The sequence below is a fragment of the Pituophis catenifer genome, unplaced genomic scaffold, assembly GCF_029215685.1.
Source record: "Pituophis catenifer annectens isolate HBS135680 unplaced genomic scaffold, rPitCat1.0.hap2 SCAF_3, whole genome shotgun sequence".
In the NCBI taxonomy this organism is placed as follows: Eukaryota; Metazoa; Chordata; class Lepidosauria; order Squamata; family Colubridae; genus Pituophis; species Pituophis catenifer.
Genome location: NW_027256883.1, coordinates 178,829,180 through 178,854,275, shown reverse-complemented (window position 1 = coordinate 178,854,275; position 25,096 = coordinate 178,829,180). Strand labels below are relative to the sequence as shown.

General features: G+C 37.3%; 2 protein-coding genes across 2 annotated transcripts; both read left to right on the top strand.

The window, feature by feature from the left end:
- The first annotated feature begins 542 nt into the window (after positions 1–542).
- On the top strand, positions 543–11,858 carry TMEM9 (transmembrane protein 9). Its single transcript, XM_070939875.1, has 6 exons — positions 543–595; positions 5,797–5,891; positions 7,490–7,581; positions 7,868–7,976; positions 8,570–8,701; positions 10,238–11,858. Exons 2-6 carry the CDS (start codon positions 5,826–5,828, stop codon positions 10,385–10,387), a joined length of 549 nt encoding a protein of 182 aa, XP_070795976.1. The 5' UTR covers positions 543–595; positions 5,797–5,825; the 3' UTR covers positions 10,388–11,858.
- Positions 11,859–15,829: 3,971 nt separating this feature from the next.
- LOC139314289 (proton-transporting V-type ATPase complex assembly regulator TMEM9-like) lies at positions 15,830–24,043 on the top strand. The gene is made up of 6 exons (XM_070939874.1): positions 15,830–15,876; positions 18,658–18,752; positions 20,783–20,874; positions 21,951–22,059; positions 22,718–22,849; positions 23,959–24,043. The coding sequence occupies exons 2-6, from the start codon at positions 18,687–18,689 to the stop codon at positions 23,971–23,973; spliced, it is 414 nt and encodes a 137-aa protein (XP_070795975.1). The 5' UTR covers positions 15,830–15,876; positions 18,658–18,686; the 3' UTR covers positions 23,974–24,043.
- The last annotated feature ends 1,053 nt before the right edge of the window (positions 24,044–25,096 follow it).

Genomic DNA, 25,096 nt, shown 5'->3' with positions numbered 1-25,096 from the left:
AATTGCTGTACAATCTAAATCGGATGGGGAGGGGGATCAGAAAATCCATGGGCGTTGATTATATGCCAACATAGCGGCCTCATCGAAAGAAAGGATGGCTTATAGTGGGGAAAAGCATTCTGCACATATTCATTGGCACTGCTAAGAATGTCTCCTTTTGCTGTTGTGATGGTGCTCAAAGGTAGCAAGGCAAGGACGCATGTAAAACAATCCGAAATGCCAAGCACTTCTTTACAGGCAATGAAAAGCTAGCGCTGAAGTTATTCTCCAAATTGTTTGAGCAAACGTACAGGACTCTCGTTCTAGAATAAATCGGTAAAACGACATTGCGTGTCTCTTAACCCCACATCCTGAGGAACAGCTACGCAGCCTTTTCGCCTCTCCTACTTCAATATTTTGCGGTCAACCCTGGAATCCACATAGCGCAGTCATGACTTTTTTTTTTCTTGTTAATAAAAGGCTCGAAAATTATTAATAGTCCCTTAAATCGCGGCAGCGGCTCTGGTTGGTTTGTAGCAACGTCTACTATGGTGATGTCAGCAGAAAATCACAGCGAAAGGCGGATCCGACCGTTTCTAGGAGCCGGCGCTGCTAGGTGAGTCTCTTGTTCCGTCGCCAATAGCATAAAACAATCCCATGTCGGTTGGGAGAAAACGGGGAGCAGTTTCCTTAGCTTGTGGTACTGTGGGTGTAGCGAAGGTTGGAAGAATCCGATCTCTGCCTGTGATCTGCGTGTTACTCTGGTGGTTCGTGTCCTGAAAAATGGTATCCTTTGAAAGGGAATTTAAAGCGCCAGGAGAAGGTGATCGGCAGGTAGGTAGTAGCTATGAACTGCTGCCGTTCCTTCAGGAGTTGCAGCAAAAGGCATCCTTATTTTAATTACGGATGTTTTTCATCATGACGTATATACAATCTCTTCACCTTTTCATTTACATAGATAAAACACAATCCAAATTCTGCCTAATGAAGAAAAATTAAGTCCGTTGCAGAGGTATCACATGCACACTTTTATGGGAGATGGAGAGGAGGTGGAAACTGTAGTTGCCCATCAAAGTTGGACATTCTGGGAAATCTGGCCATTGCGCAAGAGAGCTTCCTGTCTCTTTCCCCTCTGTTATGCTTTTTCTTTCCCCTCCCCACCCCAGCAGGGGGAAATGCCTCCTCTTCATCTTCCTTCCCTTTAAATTTGGAGTACTCTACACCACAAAGAGGAAAAAGAGTGTAAACTTTAGCAGATGCTTAAGAAAAATGCTTTAGTGAAGAATATATATGGAGATTTTAAATCATCCAGGTCATGGTTGTCCCAAAGGTGCTTTTTCAAAAGGCAACTGGACCTCCTTTGTTTTTCCTTGAATATGTTTCCCTTCTCATCCAAGAAACTTCAGAACTGAAGAAACTTCTTGGATGAGAAGCGAAACGTCTTCAGGGGAAAAGAAAGAAAGTCCAGTTGCCTTTTGAAAAAGCACCTTTGGGATATTAGGGAGATGTCTGGGTACTCCATTCCCATCACATGGTCACCCAGTTTCTCAAGACATCTCTAAAAATGATTGGAGTAGGTGTGTATCACTTCAGTCCCTGCACAGACCCATCCTCTTCAGTCTGAGCTTGACTTAAAATATAGAACTCAAACTGTAACTGTTTCATTTCCAAATCAGTAACTGCATGTGAGATTCAGGAAAGTTTTTCCACATTAGGTTGTGTGGCTATACATAGTCCTCGACTCACAACTATTTGTTTAGTGTCAGCTCAAAGTTACAACAGAATTGAAAACGTGAATTGTGTCTGGTTTTCATACTTATGATGGTTGCAGCATCCCCACAGTCACATAATCAAAATTTGGGTGCTTGGCTACTGGCATGTATTTCTTATAATTGCATTGTTCCCGAGTTATGTGGTCACCATTTGTAACCTTCCCAGCCAGCTTCCAATAAACAAAGACAAAGAAACCAGATTTGCTTAATGACTGCAAAATTCACTTAACTATAGTGATTTGCCTTAACAATTGTGGCAAAAAGTTGGTGAAATGGGACAAATAATCATTTAACAATTGCCTCGCTTAGCAATGAAAATGTTGCACTCAATTGTGGTTGTAAATCAAGGACTACTTACATGATTGATTTCTAATTTGGTGACTTCTTGAACTTATGTAGAAATTGGAATACATTTAAAACTATCATCTTAGACCAAAGTTTTATGAATTAATGTACATGTTTTTCACCCACATCATTAGCATTATCTTTCTTATCCTATTTTGACCCTGTAGATAAGGTTGTATTTATATAATTCATATGTTGAGCTATAGCACATTGGATTCGAAGACAGAATAACTGGTAGTAAAAACACGGAATTTGTTCACAACTTTTAAAACTAAAGGGATTTTTTTCTGGGATTGTATGACAGCTGTGGAATGACTCTGGGCAATGAACAGAACTTAAATAACATAAAAACAATTATAATCATTACAAAAATTAAAATACAAAGCACTCAAGAAGCAGCAAACCCAAATCACTAACACAACTGAGTGAATATGTCAGTCACTCCTTTCTCCTTTTCTTAAGATAAGAGACTTTGTTACCCAATAACTAATCCATTTTAGTTTTTTCCTGGTTACAAGACCTAATAACTTGAATAATACAACTATGTCTACCTTGTACTTCCCATATCTTAAATTGGGAGGAGCCAAGAGAGAGATGGAAGGAAGAGCTGAGAAACTGCTTAAGTCAGGCCTTTCCCATTCATGACATAGTTCCCTAGTTGGTAGATGTATTCCCTGCTGGCTGGGGATATGTTAGAAGGGGATAGCAATAGCAGTAGCATTTAGACTTATATACCACTTCACAGTTCTTTACAGCCCTTTCTAAGCGGTTTACAGAGTCAGCATATTGCCCCCAACAATCTAGGTCCTCGTTTTACCAACCTGGATGGCAGCAAAGCTGAGATTGGCAATGAGGACAGCAAGATTTATACTGGCATTCTATGCCAGCTCAAAGATGGCTACATAACACTTCAACACAGTATTTGGGAAAGACAATATTACTGGGTTCTTTGGAAATGTTGAAATATCCATGGTTTGTATAAGCATAGGTTTGTGTATCTTACTTTTGTATTTTTTTTTTTTCAAAAAAAAACCCCAATCAGTTTATATGGCTGCTCATCTCAAATACATGAATGGGTAGCTACCAGTATTAAAAAGTAAATAAAATAAGTAAATTACAGTATACAAAAAATTTAAACACAAAGCAGCTAGATAAAAAAATCACAATGTAACCCAAACGTGATAATTCTTGCATCAGTTTCTATGAAATTTGAAATGCTTCATCTCTTCATAATGATGCAGTTTTTCTATGAATTTCATTTCATTCCCATTCTGATGAACATAAACAAAAAATCAATACATGCCATTCCTCATTTATGCTTTTTCCAGATAGGGTAATTACAGTATCAGAGTAGAACTTTGGTTTTCATATTTATCCAACCAAATTGGGTACAAATTGCAAAGCGTTCTCTGGACTGTCACAAAATAGAATGATGTTAAAATGGCTTGGATAGGTAGCTGTGATGTCAGAATGGCTTGGTTAGACCTCATAGCGCTAGAAAGAACATAGCTGGAGACTTCTGAATTCTGCCAGACTTCTGGCAGTTTGTGCAACAAGTATTTCCCAGTGGGAAATATAGCAGTGAGTTTGATAATTGGAAGATTGCACTGGCAATCAAAAAAGAGTCTACAGATTGCATAAGAAGTGGGGTTCATTATATACAGCCTTTATTCCAGGTGACATTATTCAATTGTTACAGTACTGCACGCTGGAGGGAAACATGGTACTAATCATCATCACTTTGTCTTATGAAGAAGTCTATACCAGGTACTGCATAGGAAGGGGAAGATTATTTTGGAATCTTTACATTTATGCAAAATCTTATCCAAATACTGTAGAAGGGTAAGTTATTAAGTATGTATGTATGCATTAGATATGCTTCAGAAGTTTTATCAAACTCAGTATGATTCCTTTGAGTTCCTCTTAAGATTCAGAGCTTCTCAGGCATCCAGGAATAACTTGGACATATCTTACATAAGTACAATCTGCTCCAGCAGGCTTTCTTAGCTCTCAAGAGAGTTTCCTGATAAATCTATTGATGTTTGCTCTGGATCCCCCAGAGTATAAACTGAGAGCAATTTGAAATGTCACAGAACAGAAAATGAACCCGCCCTTGAATGTGGTCTAAGACTGAAGCATTCAGTTCACATTCTTTCCAGCTGACACAATTTTGTGGTCTCTTTTATGTGACTGAATTGGCTTTTCTGTGTCCAGGTGTTTGATTGTTTGCTGCCTAAAAGCTGAAACTTTCCAGAATATGTGTAAATGTGAAGAGCACCTAAGATAGATGTGGTAGATATTTATATATGTGGTAGATATGCATATGTAAGATCAAGTATCTTACTAAAAATGATTTTGCTTTTCAATGTTTCAGTAAAATGGAACTTGGAAAAGGTTCATTTTTATGCAACTTTTCTTAGTAAAAGATGATCTAATCTAACTTTATTGCTCTTTTTTATTTTTTATTTGCATTTTGAGAGATAGCTGCTGGGATCTCAACCTTCATCAAGATTGACCACTGATTAACTTCGACTTAAGAGCAGCTTTTTTGAAAAAGAAATACACATTTCTTTCCTGCTATTGTAATTTTCATTACTGCACTATTAAAGTGATAAGATGCAGCTAAAAAGTTTCATTCTTTGGTGAACATGGGATATAAGTTAAACTGTGGCCTCCAGGTTACTTGCAAGGATATGAAATTTTGAAGTGTGAAAATGTGATTCAAATGAATTCATCTTTCCTGTCTTTATATTCTTTTACTGTTATTAGATTATTTGTTATGTATTCTGAACTGAAACTGAATGTTTACTTTACTTTATTGTCATTGCACATGGTACAACGAAATTAAATGCCGTCTTCAGTGTACATTATAACTATAAAAATAAAAACACGAACATACATCCTTTACATACTATGTAATTGAAATTGAAAACCCGATATTGCACTATACCATAGAATTCAATTCTCTTTGTCCTTGTTTTTATTATCCTGTATCGTCTGCCAGATGGTAATAGTTCCAAAAAAGGGTGCCCAGGATGAGATGGATCTTTAAGAATGTTTTGAACTTTCTTAAGGCAGCGGGAGCTATAAAGCTCTTCAAAAGAGGGGAGAGGGCAACCAATGATCCTCTGGGCAATGACATTGACCATCTGAAATGCTGTCCTATCTGCCATGCAATTTGCAAACCATACATAGATGCAGTAAATTAAAATACTCTCTATGGTGCAGAGGTAGAAGCCCACCAGCAATTTTTCATTCAGTTGTTGTTTCCTGAGAAGTCTCAGGTAGTATAATCTCTGCTGGGCCCTTTTGTACATCTTTTGTAGAAAATCTAATCTAGTTGCAGAAAAGCACAAGGTGTAACATATGGTAAAATGGTAATATGTAATGAGTTATATTTAAAATCTAATGCAAGACTGATTCTATTGAAATTGTCTCCTTTGCACAAGGAATAGGAAAAGGCTGATTTTCTCTTTTACACACGCTATAAATTCTTATGCAACCTCCTAATCTGTTGTGAACTATTGGCTTTTGATACATGATTTTATTGCTTCAGGTTTCCAGGCCCTAAAAGGAGGAGGTATCGTCAAAATTATACATATCTTGTGGAAATCAGCTTGTCACATTCTACCAGATGAGTTGTGATATCTAAATGTCTATAATGTTATAAATGTTCTGTTGTTTTCCCTCCACCCTGCAGGTAATGTTCATTTACACGTCTGAGAAATCATGAAATCGGTGTCACTTGCAGCCATTTTTTGGTGTATCCTAATACCATCATTTGAGACCAGCAAGGTAAGGGACGAGAATAGAGAAAAAAATTAGTTTATAATAAAATCAAATGTTTGTGTATGGATTAATTTCTACACACGAACCTGAATTCATTTACTTGCTGTAATTTTTTTGATATCTGAATATAGTCTGCAATCTTTCACTCTATTTTCTTTGATAAACACAATTATCTCAGCCTTCATATGTACTTTCAGATCCATGCTCTTCATTGTATCATATCGTCTATCAGCCAACAACACGATATTATTAAATACAAATGTACATGTATGTTCATGGCCCCAATCATCACATCTCTAATGTCACCACAAGCTTTCCTTATCCATTTCTTTCATAAATACATTAAACAATCAAGGATATGACATACAAGGAAATCTCTATCCTTATCTTATTCCCTGTTCAGTGTTTAACCATTCACTAAACATTCTATTTATTCTCACATAGGTTTTAATTCCATTATATACCAATTTTATTGCCCTCAGCAATTAACATTCAATTTTATATGCTGGATGGGGAGCAGTGGGCTGAAACTGATTCCTGGAAAGACCAAATGACTCTGGGTTTGTGGTTCTTTGGTCCATGGAGAATTGCCATCTTTGGTCTTGGAAGGGGTGGCACTGCCACAGACAGATCCAGTGTGTAATCTGGAGGTTCTTCTGGACTCACAAGTGCTGCTCAAGGAGCAGGTAGCAGTCATGGCCAGGAGGGCCTTTGTGCAGCTGTGGCTTGTGCATCAGTTATGCTCTTTCCTGGACCAATGATCCGCCTCACAGTTAATCACGCCCTAGTAACCTCCTGTCTTGACTATTGTATATCCTGTACATGAGGCTGGTCTTGAAAAGAATCTGGAAGCTCCAATTGGTTCAAAATGCAGCGACCCATGTTGTTTTGTGCAGATGTAGATGTGCACAGGTGTCATCTCTCCTGCGGAAGCTTCATTAGCTACCGATCTGCTTCTGGGTACGATTCAAGATTCTGGTTGTCACCTACAAAATCCCCACATGATTTGGGGATAGGTTATCAGAAGGACCGTCTCTTCCCAGTTACATCCATCTGACCTATCAGAGCTGGGAGTCAGCAAATGTGGGTCCCCTCTCCTAAGGAGGTACATCTGGTGGGGCCCAGAAGAAGGGCCTTCTTCATGGTGGCTCCCTCTTTTTAGAGCATCCTGTGGAGATTAGAGTGGCCTCCATGTTGACATTCTTTTGCAAGGCCCTGAGGACCTGGTTTTGCCAAAGGGTCTGTGGAACCCAGAGTGGGATGGAGCTCATCAAGTGGCTTATTTGATTGATTATTGTTGCCGAGGGAGGGCATTGTTTTTTATTCTTTGTATATTGGATTTTTATTTTTGTAAGCTCTCCAGAGTCGCTGAGAGTGCATAGACAGCCATACAAATTTTCTTAAATAAATAAATAAATAAATAAATATTACTGAAGTAAAACTCAACAGTTTTAACAACCAAGATGTAGGTTAAGAAAATACGAAGGATCACAGGTTCTCCACCACAATATAACATGACTGGAAAGAGTATCGTTAACTACTTTACTTTGCAGTGAGATCACACATATTGCTTATTCTACTTCTATCCTATTTTTCTTCTATAGACATTTGAAGACATCCGCTGCAAGTGTGTCTGCCCGCCATATCGTAATATAACAGGACAGATTTACAAGAACAATGTATCACAGAAAGATTGGTGAGACAAATTTCAGAAAAGATTCTCAAAGCTCATAGAATGTTTGCAAGATGTGATTGTTCTAAAAAGCTGGTTTTAAAACTGGTCTTCAATATAGGAAGACAGTGAAATGAACTAGTCTCATGCTTTCTGTCTGATCAATTGGATACTTTCATCCTGTACATTTTATCTATTTGTATATCTGTCAAGGGAATTAACTTAGTGATGTAATAACAGTCTCAAAATGATTCCATATGATAAAAGGTTTTTAATGCCCATTGTTGCTTCTTGTTTCTCACAACTACAGTAACTGCCTGCATGTGGTAGACCCTATGCCAGTGCCAGGGCATGATGTTGAGGCATATTGCCTGTTGTGTGAGTGCAAGTATGAAGAACGAAGCACCACGACCATCAAGGTAAAATACCAATCTGTCTCTTACACCAGCTTTCTCTGTTGTCACTGTATAGAACTAAGAATTTTGGCTGTTGACAACCGTCAAGAAACTAAAAAGAGAATCTGAAAATATACTCACAAGGAAATTAGCATTCTGAGATTGAGGCAAGAGTGTCTACATTGGTAGTTCTCCTGATTAGTGTTTCTCATATAGATATTACCTTGTAGTGAAAGCTGCATTTGAGAATCATATCTTAGATTTTTCCTTAAGAGATCAAGGAAATAATTTTAGTCATGTTTTGGTTATGTAAATGTTTGGTTTTGGACTGTTTAACTTTGCTGGGAAAGGTGTTATTTTCTTCATCCTTTCTTAAATCTGATGTCTTCGGACAATGCAGAATTTCGAATCTGCATAACTGCATATACTTTCAGCAGATTGAAAAGGTATCAGATTGGGGAAATCCAACTTGGTATCTTTGTCCTTATTTGGATCTTATCCTTTCTAGCACTGGTAATTTTTTAGCTGATTTCCCCTATTACAATATAGATGTTGATGCTTTGCTCAAAATATGTTCTTTTATCCAGGATCTTTGATGACATTTTGTGTTCATGCAGATTATCATCATCATTTATCTCTCAGTGATTGGAGCTCTTCTACTCTACATGGTCTTTTTAATGGTAGTTGACCCTTTTATCCGCAAACCTGATGCCTATACTCAGCCCCTACACAATGAAGAAGAGTCAGAGGTGAGTTTGATGCTCTTTAAACAGGTTTCCTTTTTCCATTTGGACTACCTGAATCTGGTGTCTTCCGTACATTGCTTCCCACACTCCCCTACTTAATAGATTGTGGGAATTAAAAGCTAATAATTTTGGAAAGCTTGAGATTCTGGAACGCTTGGCAGTAATCAGACCTTTAAATCTATGTGTTCAGTAATGGAGATTTCTACATACCAATCACTTTACAGAACAAAGTGATTGGTATGTAGAAACCTCCGTGTATGTTTATTCACTTATTCACATATTTGTTCACATAACGTTTTTCTGTATGCAGTGATTGAAGCCTTCCCACCCACAGAGGGTACCTTGTTCAGTATACAGCCCTTTCCCTCTAGATACCCTTCTCCCCAGTGCACACGCATCTTCATCCTTTCCAGACAGCATAATGCATGAAGAGGGTTTAAGATAGAGCCTTGGTACTACAGTGGTTTAAAGCACCCTGTTATTAACACAGCTGCCTGCAATTTACTGCTGGTTCGAATCTCTCCAAGGCTCAAGGTTGACTCAGCCTTCCATCCTTTCTAAGGTAGGTTAAATGAGGACCCAGTTTGTGGGGGCAATAAGCTGACTTTGTATAAATATACAGAAGGATGAAGGCTATTGCTTAACGCACTGTAAGCCGCCCTGAGTCTCCGGAGAAGGGCGGCATATAAATCAAATTAAAAAAAAAAGATATGCCTCAAAATCTGTTTCTATAGTCAGCACTCAGAACTAACATTTCCAAGCTGAAACACTGCAGATAAGTTGAGATTGCAGCTTTCTGAAGTCTGGAGGTGACTGGGTTAGAAAAGGTACCTTTAAACAATTAGTGACATAAAGGAATTGGAATTCTTTCTAGGTTCTCATTTTAGATTGTGGATTGCATCTTTGAAGTTCACGCACAATAAATACGAGCATATTTTGTTTTGAAGAAAATATTTTAAAATCCTGTTAACTATGTTTCCTGAAACAACACAATTCACATTAAACCATAGTACAAAACCAAAGGATTTTATTTTGTATTTCATTCATTCATTTGAATTAGAACGCTGAAGCAGTATCTAAAATAAGGCTGTTAGATTTTTCTGAACTACAGCTCGTTATGATCAAGAAAGAGAGAAAGCTGGGAATTATATTTCAGAAATATCTCCTACTTCTGCTTTAAGATATACGACAACAGTGCAATATAACATGATTATATTGAGTATGGAAATTTATATTTTTGGTAGACAGAATGTTATCCAGACATTTCATTGTAATTCCTTTGTATTTGTTTTTATAGAAAGTAACTAACCATTCTTCATAATCTGAAGCATACTGCAGTAATATAAGCTACCTTGGGATATTTTCTGTCGTTAATGATGAGCAGTTTAACCTTGCTATTTTCAGTGTGCATGAATATAATATACCTGTCCATTCTTTTTTAAAAATAGTTTGATTTGTCTTTGTAGCCCAAGGTGGAGCATTACTACTGCGCATCTGAAATACTTTTTCTTTGAGATGTTTCTTCTTCTGTTACTGCAGGATCCCTGTTCCTTGACAGCTATACGTCCTTCAGCCAATGCCAGAACAAATACAGTGCTGGAGAGAGTGGAAGGAGCCCAGGAAAGGTGGAAGCGTCAGGTGCAGGAACAGCGGAAGACTGTGTTTGATCGGCACAAGATGCTAAGCTAGACCTTTTTAGGTGTGAGCTGCAGCTGCTGGTTAGCTAGGCAAAATTTTGTTCGCCAATACAGACCCCCAAATCTGTAGTTTAAATATCTTGCACCTGCTGTTTCTGATTGGGTTTGTTTGTTGTCCTCCTCAGTTTACCCAAGAGAATATGCTGCATTTGAAGCAAGCTGCTGGCTGCAGATTCCATCTATGAGGGCTGCCACTTGCTTTATTTGTTGCTGTAAGGAAAAAAATAACTCTAGGATAACTAAAAGTGAGAAACAATTGCAACTTTGGGTTCTATAATCTGCCAAGCATTGGTCTGTTTTTGGTGATGAAAATGTGGCATGCATTTATTCGTTATTGCTTACTAACCTGTGGCTTGGCTTTTAGCTCAAGTTGGATGTATTAATAATGGAATGATAACAGCAACATCCTTTTCATTCCGTTGACTGTATGCCAATATATGATCCTTCACTGTTGCAAAATACCTACAGAGAAGTGGCTTGGATCTATGTATAACATGCTAGTTTGAAAAGTTGGCACTAAAGATAGAAATGCAATAAGGGAAATTAACTCAGCAAAAAGGAGTAATTGTATTTGGCTCATAAATTCTTACAGATTCTTTCTTCAAGGATTTTTTTTCAGGATAGTTAACTTTACACCAAAGAAATATGGACACATTTTTTTTAGCACTATCATAGTTAATGGTAAGCCATGGTTAACCCATCACAAGTATGAGTTCTGTGCTTCCCAGTCTCCTAAAGGGATCAAACCAAGAAGCTTGTGGGTGCCTATTTCACATGCAGATTTTTAAACAATCAAGAGGTTATACATATTCTTGTATTTCTTTGCTTTGGAGACAGCTTAATTGCTGCCTAGGTTAGATCTCAATTTTCAAAGTACATTGAACAGATGAAGCCATTGCTGTTCATACAATTGCATATGCAAACAAAGAATACTTTGCACATGTTAACTATTGAAAATCCTTTGCTTCAAGATTTATCTGCACAGGAAGGAAGTGGATTATTTAGCGCAAAGGAAATTGCCCCTCTACATGTGGCAGTTTATCCCAGTATGTAGAACTGGATTCTACTATCAAAGGACATTTATAGAAATATAGCCTTAGATTTTAATATCAGTTCAAAGAGTGACATGCAATATGCAAAATAAAATTTAACTTGACTTAATGGAAAATTTCCTGCCTGCATTTGGATATGGCCTACATGGTCATAATTGTTTTACAATACATCAATCAACCGCTTGCCCAAATGTATAGGACATTGCATTGAAATTTGTTTTGATGGTACTTGTAGTAGCCAGATTTATGCCACCAATTAAAGGGAAGTAGTATTAATAGTATGTAATGGTGAAATGTAATGTTGTAATGGTCACTCAGATGCAAAAGACAGTATCAAGAGATTTTGAAGGTTGGACAGTATTTTTTCCGCATGCAAAAATATTTATGTATTAAATGATCTACTTTATCTCTTAAAATATCTCTGGCAGATTTTATCAGTCTTTGTTACTATGCAGCATCTGTTCATTAAAGAAAGTATGTACAATATCACAGATGTCAGGCATGATTCAATAACTTTTTAGCAGAAAGGGTTATCAATCACTCAAGAGTTCAGAGAATGCATAAAAACGGAGTCTAAATTCATAAAATAAATGCTAGCCATACCATATGTGGGGGCTGCTGAAATCCAGTAAATATTGCAAGCCATTAAGAGTTTTCTGCATCTCTTTGTTGTTTCTATAATCATCTATATTTTATAGCCCAATTATGTCTAGGATACATTATAATATATCTCAACAGCTGGTTATTAAGCACAGATCTGAAAAAAAAAATATTATCCATTGTTTACATGGAAGTATGCGGCAAGGGATTTGACTTTATTTACCGAAAACATTTATAAGCCATTTTCATTCAAATATTCAACATGATGTACAAAAATAAATCAGCAACAAAAAAGTAGTCTGAATAACAGTGTTCTAATACGTCAGAAATTACATCTGATAAAATAAGACCTCAAAAATCATCATAATAACAATATTAACATAAGAAGTCCTAATGTGAACAAATAATGTGTTCTACAACACTTTTACATCCCATTCTAAAGGAGAGAAATTAATGTCTAATTGTAATGTTGGGAAAAGAACAAGCTACTTTTTAAAATCTTTTTGCTACCTCTCTTCCTTTGCTTTTAATGAAGAGACACTTCTAAATATAACCTTGGTGTTGTATGCCCAAAAGTGATTTTAAGCTAGCTAAAACATTACTCATGGGGATGCCAACCAAAGATATATATTCTAGGTCAACATTAACTACAGTTAGGAGATGTGAAAGAAAGTCTGAAGCCTGAACTTCATTTCCTAGAACCACCTCAGTGCATGACTTTTAAAAAAATCAATAGAATCATTTCATGCTATTTTGAGATATAAGAAACTTGGAGAGCAAAGTTTAAAACTTCCCATAGATTTAATATAATTTAAAAACAAGTGTTAGCTCTCCATTTATAGAATTTTTTTTTCCAAGAAAATATACATACCATCTATCCAAATCTATGTCAGATAGTAACTCATCTAGGGCTTCAAGTACAAACCTTCCCTCCCATGCCTCCCTGGTCTTCCCTAAACATTTTGTAGAATGGGAGGATCCAAAAATATGTGTTAATTTGTGCAACATTTGTGTTTTAATTTATAAAACATTTGAGTCATTTGGTTCCAACAATCCCAGCCTATACAAATTTAGCTCCTGTGTGGCCACTTGAAATTGAGTAAGCAGCTTAAAACCTCCAAGCAAGAACGGTATACAAAAATATAACAGTACATTATTCTAAATCAATATACAAATGTACTAAAAATTATGTGAATTCCTCCAAATCAAATCAAAATATAAACATTGGTGTCCTTTTCTATTTCTTCCCATTGCATCAATGCATATCTCTCATTAAAGCAAGTCTTTGGTAAAGTTGGGATTATTCAGCAAAAGTGCATGGGAATCTGAACAGGTGTCCCTAAAGTTATATTGGATCAGCAGGATGCCCTTCCCTTGAATCTATCTCAGTCTCATAATGAAAGCTTTAGATTTTAGGAATGCATAATTTTTCTTTCCTGTTAGATCTTTTTTTTTTTTTCATCAGTCATGATAACCACCTTTATTTTGTAAGCATTTTTACTGACAGCTCCAGGAAGGGCTGCTTTTTAAAGAGGAATTGTGTCACGCAGAGGCGGAATTAGTTTGGCATGTTATTCCTCCTCTGAGCTAAGATGGAGATGATTCCTGAAACTGGATCCTCAAACCTATGAAGAACTTAATGGCAAATAAAGGACCCTTCAGTTTTTGGTAATGTTTTAAGACAATCTCTTTTAACAGACAAATTATCATCTTGGCTCCCCTGAATGTGACCACTGGAAGACCGTAGAGCCTTGGATGGTGCCTGCTCCATTTACCTGGACTTTGGCAGTTCAGGAGGATGAAGAGACCTTATTTTGCAGACCCCAAGACCATGGCATTTTATTTCCTTCTATCACTGCCTCTTTTTTTTTTCATGGTTACAAATGTATTTATTTGATAACCAGAGGCATCCTGCAGATAGTGAATATACCTGTTCAGGATTCTTACTGTTAATGTAAAATATATTGAGATAATTACGCCATCTGAAGGCAAAACATGCCTTGCTTTCAGCAGCTTTTCTTTTAAATCATTTTTTTATTGTTTCTTTTTTTAAAATAATTTTATTCATGAACATTTTTGAATACAGTGTATTGTCAGGGTATACCATTTACAAGAGGAAAAAAAGCCAAATAGAAAATAGTGATATTAACACATGAACTAATAACAGCAATAATAATATAACACATACCCTATGGAACAATCTACCCCCAGAGATACGAGTGATCTCCGACCTCCGGATTTTTCGTCGGGCCCTAAAAACTTATTTTTTTCAGCTAGCCGGTCTGTCCTGATTTTAGGGTTAGTTTTAAAAATTTTAATATTTATTTTAATTGACAAGTTTTAAATTATGGGTCAAATTTATAAATTATTTTAACTTTATTTTTAACTGTGATGTTTGTATAGATGTTTTTTATCTGGCTGTTCACTGCCCTGAGTCCGAAAGGAGAAGGGCGGTATAGAAATTCGAATAAATGAAATAAAACATGTACTGAGAATAAAAGTAATAATATAACCAAATAATTTTAGCTAATGATTATTAGTTATAAACCATCTCTATTGTTAATACATTCATAGTCTTCCTTCCTCTAATTTCTACCTAGTCTCTAATCGCTCATAAAATCTATTCCATACCAAATAATATCCCATGTCTTCTTTATCTTTTATTTTTATTTTTATTTTTATTTTTATTTTTATTTTTATTATTATTATTATTATTATTATTATTATTATTATTATTTATTTATTTATTTTTATTTTTAAAGTCTGTCCATTTCAGCACAATCTAAAATTTTTCAAATTACTTCTCATCTGGCAGGGTGTTCTCATTTTAGCTTCTCCTTCTTTCATACTGCTATTACTTGGACAATGTTTTTTTTTTTTTTATCCTGCCTTTATAATTTTTATAAGTAACTGAAGGCGGTGAACATGCTGTTTTCCACACAACAGTCTTGTGAGGTGAGTTGGACTGAAAAAAAAGTGACTGACCCAAAACCACCCAGCTGGCTTCCACACCTGAGGCTGGACTCTGGAGAGCAGGACCAGAACCAATGGGTTGAAATTATATTGGTGAAATACAAATTCAATATTGGAAGGTATTTATTAGATTTTTTTTTAAAAAAAATACCATCTTTATTACTTTTATAAGTAACTAGAGCAGCGAAAAGAAGTAAAACCTCTTGGTAAGGAATATTAAATGTACCCCAAATTCCAAGGAAATCTTAAGGAATAAGAAGCATGCACTGAAGTTACTGCATTCACCGACCGTTTCAGTATCCTTGTTGCTTTCCAAATACGTTACAAGACATCAGCAGCACCCGGCAAAATTGGATATCACGGCAGGAGCAGAATATCAGAATAAAATCAGAATAACGGAGTTGGAAGGGACCTTGGAGGTCTTCTAGTCCAGCCCACTGCTGGAGCAGGAGACCCTTTAACATTCCGGACAAAAGGCTGTCCAATGCCTTCTGGAAAACCATCAGCGAAGGCTACGCGGCCTTTTCGCCTCTCCTTGCTTTAAATCAGAGGTCTTCAAACTTGGCAGCTTTAAGACTTGTGGACTTCAACTCCCAGAATTCTCCAGCCAGCTAGGCTATGCTGGAGAATTCTGGGAGTTGAAGTCCACAAGTCTGCTTTAAATGTTCTGTCGTCCAACCTGGAATCCACAGAGCACAGCGGTTTGACTGAACGTTTAAAATAGGACTAAATTATTAATATTGCTTTAAATCGCGGCAGCGGTTCTGGTTGGTTTGTAGCAACGTCTACTACGGTGATGTCAGCAGAAAATCACAGCGAAAGGCAGACCCGACCGTTTCTAGTAGGGCGCTGCTAGGTGAGTCTCTTGTTCCGTTGTTAATAGAATTAAAAAAAAAACAAAAACACCCCAATGTTGGTTGGGAGAAAACGGGAAGCAGTTTCCATAGCAACCTGTTGTACTGTGGGTGTAGCGAAGCTTGGAAGAATCCGATCTCTGCCCGTGGTCTGCGGTTCGTGTCCTGAAAAATGGTATGGTTTGAAGGAGAATTCAAAGCGCCAGGAGAGGTAGGTATGCTAGTAGCTATGAACTGCTCCCGTTCCTTCAGGAGTTGCAGCAACAGGCTCCCTTATTTTAAGTAGGGGTGTTTTTCATCATGACGTATATACAATCTCTTCACCTTTTCGTTTACATTTTTTTTAAAAAAATCCATATTCTGCGTAATGATGAAACGTCCGTTGCAGAGGTATCACATGCACACATTTTTGGGGAAATGGAGAGGAGGGGGAAACTATAGTTAGCCATCAAAGTTGGAAAGTCCCGGAAAGCTGGCCATTACGCAAGAAAGCTTCCTGTCTCTTTCTCCTCTTTTTATACTTTTTTAATACTTTTTTTTTTGTACCACCACCACCCCCACCCCCCACCCCCGAGCAGGAGGAAATGACTCCTCCTCTTCATCCTCCTTCCCTTTAAATTTGGAGTATTCTACACCACAAAGAGGAAACAGTGTGAACTTTAGCAAATGCTTAAGAAAAACGCTTTAGTGAAGAAGTAATCCAGGAATAAGAATCAGGCAGAACACACAAGGAATACATAGTCTTTCTTTGCAGTATATGCACTGGTGGGTTTCAAAAATTTTTACTACTGGTTCTGTGAGTGTGGCTTGGTGGGCGTGGCATGGCTTGGTGGGTGTCGCTTGGTGGGTGTGGCAGGGGAAGGATACTGTAAAATGCCCATTCCCACACCAATCCAAATGTCCAATCCACCAAATGTCCAATCCATGGGTTACTGCAAAATCCCCATTTCCTCCCGATCAGCTGGGACTTGGGAGGCAGAGAATAGATGGGAGCGGGGCCAGTCAGAATTTTTACTACTACTCAAAATTTCCACTACCAGTTCTCCAGAACTGGTCAAAACCTGCTGAAACCCACCTCTGAGTATATGCTTAGGGATGGGTGGAGCTAGAAATCATAAGACTGGCAAGAGATGGGGGTTCATGGGTACTACAGTCCCATCACATGGTCATCCAGTTTCTCTCTAGCATCTCTAAGAAATGATAAGAGTAGGTGTATCTCTTCAGTCTCTACACAGACCCATCTCTCCTCTTCAGTCCAAGCTTGACCTCAAACACAGATTCAAGTTTTGGCTGAAGATGATGTCATTTCCAAATCAAAAACTCCATGTAAGATTCAGGAAAGCTTTTGCAGCTTATGTTGTGTGGTTATTACATGATTAAAATCCAATTTGCTGGCTTGTTGAGTAGGAGTAGAAATAGAAATTGGAATGCAATTAATATTATCTACTTAAACTAAAGATTCATGGAATAACATACAATCTATCCCAGCAGAGTTTCGTGGGTCTCAAGAAAGTTTCCTTATAAATCTATGGGTGTTTTTCCCTGGACCCCCAGAGCATAAACTGCAAGCAACTTGAGATGTCAAAAAAGGGTTTCTTGTTTTTAAACATGCTGTGAACCCATCCAAAGTCCAAAGAGCATTGGGAGGTTGCAGAGCAGTTCCAATAAAGTGAAGAAATAAAGCTTCATGAATAGAACAGGCAAAGAACCTATACTTTGAGTGGTCTAATAGTTGAAATATTCAATTCACATTCTTTGCAGGTGATGGAAGAGTTTTGTGGTCTTTTTTATGTGACTTGACTGGCTTTTCTATGTCCAGCTGTTTGTTTGTTTGTTTGCTTGATTGTTTGCTGCCTAAAAACTGAAACTTTCCAAAATATATGTAAAAGTGAAGAGCATCTAAGATAGATGTTGTAGATACCATAGGTAAGATCTAGTATCTTGCTAAGAATACTTTTGTTTTCAATGTTTCCATAAAATGGAATTTGGAGGAGGCTCATTTTTACACAAACATTTCTTAGTGAATGATAATCTAATCTAACTGATTAATAGCTCCTTTTATTTTATTTACATTCAGATAGACAGCTGCAGGGATCTTGAGCTTGCTTTTTAATTAAGACGGACCACTAATTAACTTCGGTTCTACCAATAAAAGCAGCTACTTTGAAGAATGAATACATATTTTGTTTCCTATAATTGTAATTTGCATTGCTGCACAGTTCATACTGCTATTAAAGTCATAAGATAAAGATGCATTTTAAACAGTGTAGTTGAAATGTTTTGTAAACATGGGGAAATAAGTTACAGCGTGGCCTCCATTTTAATTAAAAGAACATGAAATTTGAAATAATAAAATTGTGATCTTTCCTGTATATTGATTTTTTTCTTAATGTTATTAGATTATTTGCTATTCCTGTAAGCCACTGTACATCTGTTGCAGACAAACCAAAAATCTAATCTAGTTGCAGAATAGCACAAGGTGTAATATCTGGTAAGATGATAATATGCAATGAGCTATATTTAAAATCTAACTCAAGATAGTTTCTAGTCAAACTCCTCTGCCAAAGGAATTGGAAAAGACTGATTTTGTCTTCTCTTCCATGCATACTGCAAGTTCTTGGCTTTTGATACATTGCTTCAGGTTTTCAGGCCCTAAAAGAAGAAGGTATTGTCAAAATTACACATATGCTGAGGAAACCAGCTTGTCACATTATAGCAGACAAATTGTGATCTTTAAAGGTCTATAATGTTATAAAGAATTGGGTTTTCCTTCCACCCTTCAGGTACTGTTCATTTACACGTCTGAGAAATCATGACATTGGTGTCAGTTGCAGCCATTTTTTGGTGTATACTAATACCATCGTTTGAGACCAGCAAGGTAAGGGAGGACAATAGGGAGAAAAACTGATTATGTTAATGCTTATCATTTGCTTTTGGATTAATGTAATGGTCATGTCTACCTATGTTACCATAGCATTATATGAAGCCAAGCCAACATAGCTCAGTTCAAGCATTTCACTAAATCATGGTTTATTTTTAATATAATTTGTTGATAGCAATAGCATTTAGATTTCTGCTACTATGTGCAATTCAGTTATAACAGATATGCAGAAATGCCCATTATGCTATTCCTTTTTTGGGCAACAGTGTTATATAGAGTAGGGGAAAAAGTAAGAAACAGCAAGCCAAAGAAATTAAAGGCATGAGGTTAAAAAAGGGAAAAGGACTCATAGCTAAAATGAGTTTAAACTTCTTCATATACCGTATTTTTCGGAGTACAAGACACACTTTTTCCCCCCCTAAAAGAGGATGGAAACGTTGGTACGTCTTATACACCAAATACAGCCATTTTTGGCCTCCTGAAGCCCCACCGCGCTCATCTCATTTTTGTGAAAAATGGGCCCGTTCTTCGCAAAAATGGGGTGCGCACAGGGTTTGGGAGGCCTGCAGAATGCTCCTGGAGGCCGGGGAAGGAAAAAACTTTTTTTTTCTTACTTACCTCTTCAAAATCTTGGTGCATCTTATATACTGGTGCATCTTATAGTCCAAAAAATATGGTCCTTCATTCCACCATATCTATTCACCACTTCATACACCCCTTTTTTAATTCCATAAACTTTTCACCTCTTTCTTTTTGAGAATGTCATCAAACCCATCCAGCATTACTTCCTTATCTCCTTTTTGCTTCAACAGCTCTTGTCTTCTGGCAGCTCTTCACATGCATGCACTAGGAACAGGCTCCTCCTGTTCTTCTGTCTCTCGGCTGTCCGCCTCTGGAGGCTCCGGAGTCTGCACATCGTTCCCAGATGGCCCTGGCCCCATCTCTGCCTCCGACGCAGAGCCCTCGTCCAGGCCTTCCCCTGAGTCCAGTACTGGCCCATTTTCCTCCCCAGCCTCCCCACTGTCCGACTCCACTGCCAGGTCTGGGCTGCTGGTGGACCACAACAGTGCGGGAGAGAGGCATGCAATCTGTCCCACTATCTATCTTTGCTTGGCTGTAGCTGCAATGGGGTAGTTGGCCACGCAGCATGTCCAGCAGATCAGATCACATGCCTTCCCCACATGCCTCTGCCTCTACCTGCTCCTTAGACGCTGGCCTGGCAGTCACAGCGTTCAGACTCACCTGCAATGTGCAAGTTGTGCAGCCCCAGAGTACATCAGCCAATAGGCTGGCGGGCTGCAGCTGCTGCCAGACACTGTCGGACCCCACACATTCACTGCCTCCAGTGCATGCGCCAAGGGGTGGGATGCCCGGTGGGGTAGGCTAGGCCAGGATAGCACGAGCTGGTCCCTCGCCATCTCCAGTAACGTGTTTTTCTGAAAATAAACCCTAATGCAACTTTTGGAGCCAAAAAAATATATAAGACCAGATCTTATTTTGGGGGAAACATCTTCATATTACTTGCAATCTTTCACTTTTTTTTTTTTGAAGAACACTATTATTTCAGCCTTTCATATATACAGTTTCAAATCCAAGCTCTTTAGCCAACCACATCAATACAAAAGTGCACATATATTCATGGTCCCAATCATCACACTTATAATAATAACAAACTTTCCTTATCCATTCTTCCATAACTATATTAAACAATTAAGGGAATTTCATGCATGTATCCTTGCCTTATTATCTCTTCAGTGTTTACTCATTCACAAAAAGCATTCTATTTATTCTCCCATAGGTTTTAATTCCATTATATGCCAGTCTTATCATCCTCAGCAACTAATATTCAATTTTATATGTTATTAAAGTAAAACTTGCAGCTGCAATAGCCAAGATGTAGCTCAAGACCATAAGGGTTACAGATTCTCCGGCAGGGTATGAAGTAACGGGAGAATGTTTAATTACTTTACTTTGCAATGGGGCAAAACAATTGGTCACACACTGCTTCTCTTATTTTTCTTCTATAGCAATTTATGGCCAATGGCTGCTACTGTGTCTGCCCACCATATCAGAATTTAAGTAAATTCATTTTCTGGAAACAACTATTTCAGGATGATTGGTGAGACAAATTTCAAATGTCATAGACTGTCTGCAAGATGGGATTGTTCTAAAAAGCTAATTTTAAAACAGCTCTTCAATATAGGAAGTCAGTTCAGTGAAATGAACTAAAGACTCGCACTTTATGTCTGTTTACATTGGATACTTTCACCATGTGCATTTTATCTATTTATGTATGGTCATTTTGATCAAGGGAATAATAGTTCCAAAATTAGGGTTTTTCCAAGAGCTATTAGATTCATGTTTGATATTTTATTTTATTTTTCATTTATTGGATTTATAGGCTACTCCAATCATGAATGACTCAGACTATGAAGAGAAATATTCTAGAAAAGGCCACATTTTTTACATCTGTAATTACTTTCTGTTGTCTCCCTAACAACATTTTCAAAGCTTTGATGGAAATCGTAATGTTTTAGGTAGGAATCAACCGCTGAATGCCAGTGTCTTTGTTAGCTATGTTAGCTGCTGGAAGATGAAATTCTGCAGTTCTGGGAATGCTTTGAAGTTGTTATGTAAGAATTATTAAGTCATATTGAAAAAATAGGTGCAGAAACATTTTGATATGAAAAGTGACTGAATTAAATATTCTTGCTCTAGATATTGGCCTAAAATTAAACAGTCCAAAAAAAGCCAAGAGGTACATGAAATTTTTAAAATGGATAGATTCTCTCCTTTTATTCATTACACGCAGCAATTAAATGTAGAATTTTTCAATTAACAATGTTTTCTTTTTCGTTTAAACTTAGAAACTAATTATAATTTGGAGCAAATTAGTCTCTTAAATCAACTTGAGACCATGGGTTAAGACCATAATTTGATAAGAACCGGTTAATCAAAATTTTCCAGATTTGATTAAATATGTTTAATTGATGTAATGAGTGGAGAAAATAAAGGTGAATGCTTGGATAAAGGGTTCATGTGTATCTTTGCTTATTAAACCATATATGATCATCCATAAACAGTCAATATGTCCAGCTAAATGTTACATTAAACTCAATACCCTCTGGAACAGGTGGACTTCCATGGGATAGATTTTTGATGGTTGTTGTTGCTTCTGGTTTCTCACAATTGCAGTAATTGCCTGTATACAGTGGACCCGATGCCAGTGCCAAGACATGAGGTTGAGGCATATTGCTTGCTGTGTGATTGCAAGTTTGTGGAAAGAAATAATACCACCACTAAGGTAATCCTCATCATTTTCCTCTCAGTGCTTGGAGCTATTTTACTCTTCTAAGTCTTTTCAATGGTAGTTAAGCACTTCATCCATAAACCTGATGCCTATACCAAGTATCAGACTATCTCTTACATCAGTTTTCTCTGTCTTCTTTCCTCAATGTATAGAACTAGGAATTTTGACTGATTCCAACTGTCAAGGAAACTAAAAGAGGCTGAAAATATAATCACAAGGAAATTGGCACTATGACATTGAGGCAAGAGTGTCTACTGTGGTATTTCTCATGTAGATCTTGTAGTTAAAACAACAGATGTTGTTGCATGAGAGTTAACTTCTCTAGAAAAGCAAGTACATGCACTGGGGGATTCATCTTATGTTTTTGTTTTGGATTGTTTCACTCTGCTAGGAAAACTGTCATTTTCTTCATCCTTTCCTAATCTGATGCCCTTGAACATGCAGAATTCTGAGCCTGCAGATTGTTCCAAAGTTTGCAAAGCATCAGATTGGGGAAACCAGCCTGATACTTTTGTCCATACTTTGATCTTCTCTTTCTAGCAGTGCTGATTTCCTTTTTTGCAATAAAAGGGAAATTCCCTTTTACGCCTTGCTTAAAACATGTTCTTTTATCCAGTATGTTTGATGATATTTCACTTCTCTGTTCATGCAGATCATCCTCATCATTTCCCTCTCAGTGTTTGGGGCTATTTTACTCTTCAAAGTCTTTTCAATGGTAGTTAAGCACTTCTTCCATAAATCTGATGCCTATACTAAGTCCCTGCACAATGAAAAAGAGCCAGAGGTGCGTTTTATCCTTTTTAAACAGGTTTTGTTTTCATTCAGACTGTCTGTATCTGGTGTCTTCCATACATTTGTTCCTATGCTGCCTCATTCAATTGATTGTGGGAATTAAAAGTTAGTAAATTTGGAAAACTTCAGAACCTTGTAGAAGGTTCATCTTGGCAGCAATCAGGCTGTTAAATGTATGTGTTCAGTACAGTAATTGGTGTTTAGAAATCTGCATGTATCTTTATTCACTTATTCACATAAAGTTTTCTGTATTCATAGAATCCTTCCCACCCACAGAGGATATCTTATTCAGTGTACAACCCTTTCCCTCTAGATACTCTTCAACCCAATGCATGCACAAATTCATCCTTTCCAGACAGGAGGGTTTAAGATCTGCCTCAAAATCTGTGTCTATAATCAGCACTCCAAACCAATATTTTCAAGCTGAAACACTGCAGATAAGTTGGGACTGCAGCAGTGATGGGAATTTTACTACTGGTTCTGTGGGCATGGCTTGGTGGCCATGGCATGGCTTGGTGGGCATGCAGGGGAAGGATACTGTAAAATCTCCATTCCCTCCCCACTCCAGGGGAAGGTTACTGCAAAATCCTCATTTGCTCCCGATCAGCTGGGATTCGGGAGGCAGAGAATAGATGGCAGCGGGGGTGGTATTTACCAGTTCTCCAAACTACTCAAAATTTCCGCTACGGGTTCTCCAGAACTGGTCAGAACCTGCTGAATACCACCTCTGGAGTTTGGAGGTGACTGGGTTAGAGAAGACAGCTTTAAACAATTAGTGAATGCAAGATTTCATTCTAGATTGTGGATTACATCTTTAAAGTTTACACACATTAAATATGAGCATCTTTTGCTTGTTTTCATAGACAGTAGCCATTCTTAATGGTCTGAAGAATGTTGCACTATTACCACGGCTTGAAAATGTTTTCTCTTGTTAATTATCAATAACTTAATTTAATCTTGGTATTCGTAGTGTGCATATGCTTATATTTGTTCAATTCTGTTTTAAGAGTAATTGATGTGTCTCTGTAGTCCAAGGTGGAGCATTATTACTATGCATATAAAATGTGCTTTTTGGTGATGTTTCTTCTTCTATTTCTGCAGAATCCCCACACTTGATCTCCTCCTCAATCCACCTAAGAGAATATGCTACATTTGAAGCAAGCTACTAGTTGCACATTCCATTGATGAGGACTGCCATTTGCTTTATTTGTCGTTGTCAGGAAAATAATAACTGTAGGATAATTATTCGACTTCCAAAGTGAGAAACAATTGCAATTTAATTTGGGTTCCATAATCTGCCACGCATTGTTCTGGTTTGGTGATAAAAATGTGGCATGCATTTATTCATTATTGCTTACAAACCTGTAGCTTAGCTTTTAGCTCGAGTTGAATGTATTATTAATAGAATAAAAACACTAACATCCTTTTCATTCCATTGGCTGCCAATATATGATATTTCACTCTTGCAAAATAGTTACAGAGAAGTGGTTGGATTCTGTCTTTAAAATGCTGGTTTGAAAAGTTGGCACCAAAGACAAAAATGTAATAAGGGAAATTAATTTAGCAAAAAGGAGTTACTACATTTGGCTCATAAATTCTTACAGATTTTCCCTTCAAGGATTTTTTTTTTTTTCAGGATAATTAACTTTACACCAAAGGAATATGAACAGATTTTCTAGCACTGTCATAGTTAAGATGCTTAACCCATTACAAGAATGACTGGATGAGCTCCATGCTTCCCAATCTCCTTAAGGGACCAAACCAAGAGGCTTGTGGATGTCTCTTCCACATGCAGATTTTTAAATAGTCAAGTGGTTATACAGAATACAGATTCTTGTATTTTATGCTGGATTCACTGGATGCAAAGGAATTTGCCCTTCTACAGTACAAGTGGCAGTGTATCCCAGTATGCAAAACTGAATTCTATCAAAGGACATTTAGAAAAATATAGCCTTACATTTTATTATTGTCCCAAGAAGTGCCATGCAGCATACATCTTTTAAAATAAAATTTAAATTGGCTTAATAGAAAATTTCCTGCATGATATTGGATTTTTCCCTTGGCCAACATGATTACAATTACTTATTTTATTCTGTTTTACAATAATCTTTTGCAGATGTATGGAACCTGTAGCAATCAGGTCTAGGTCAACAATTAAGGGAAAGTAGCATTAACAATATGTAACTCTGAAATGTAATGTAACGTTGTAATGGTCTGTCAGTACCTACTATCAATAGAC

What these genes read in the sequence shown, in the direction of transcription:
- TMEM9 (XM_070939875.1), top strand. Translation starts at nt 5,826, where the DNA reads ATGAAATCGGTGTCACTTGCAGCCATTTTTTGGTGTATCCTAATACCA. An exon ending in AATGTATCACAGAAAGATTG is followed by an intron (nt 7,582 to 7,867) that starts GTGAGACAAATT and finishes TCACAACTACAG; the next exon opens with TAACTGCCTGCATGTGGTAG. An exon ending in GAAGCACCACGACCATCAAG is followed by an intron (nt 7,977 to 8,569) that starts GTAAAATACCAA and finishes GTGTTCATGCAG; the next exon opens with ATTATCATCATCATTTATCT.
- LOC139314289 (XM_070939874.1), top strand. Translation starts at nt 18,687, where the DNA reads ATGACATTGGTGTCAGTTGCAGCCATTTTTTGGTGTATACTAATACCA. An exon ending in CATCGTTTGAGACCAGCAAG is followed by an intron (nt 18,753 to 20,782) that starts GTAAGGGAGGAC and finishes TTTCTTCTATAG; the next exon opens with CAATTTATGGCCAATGGCTG. An exon ending in GAAATAATACCACCACTAAG is followed by an intron (nt 22,060 to 22,717) that starts GTAATCCTCATC and finishes CTGTTCATGCAG; the next exon opens with ATCATCCTCATCATTTCCCT.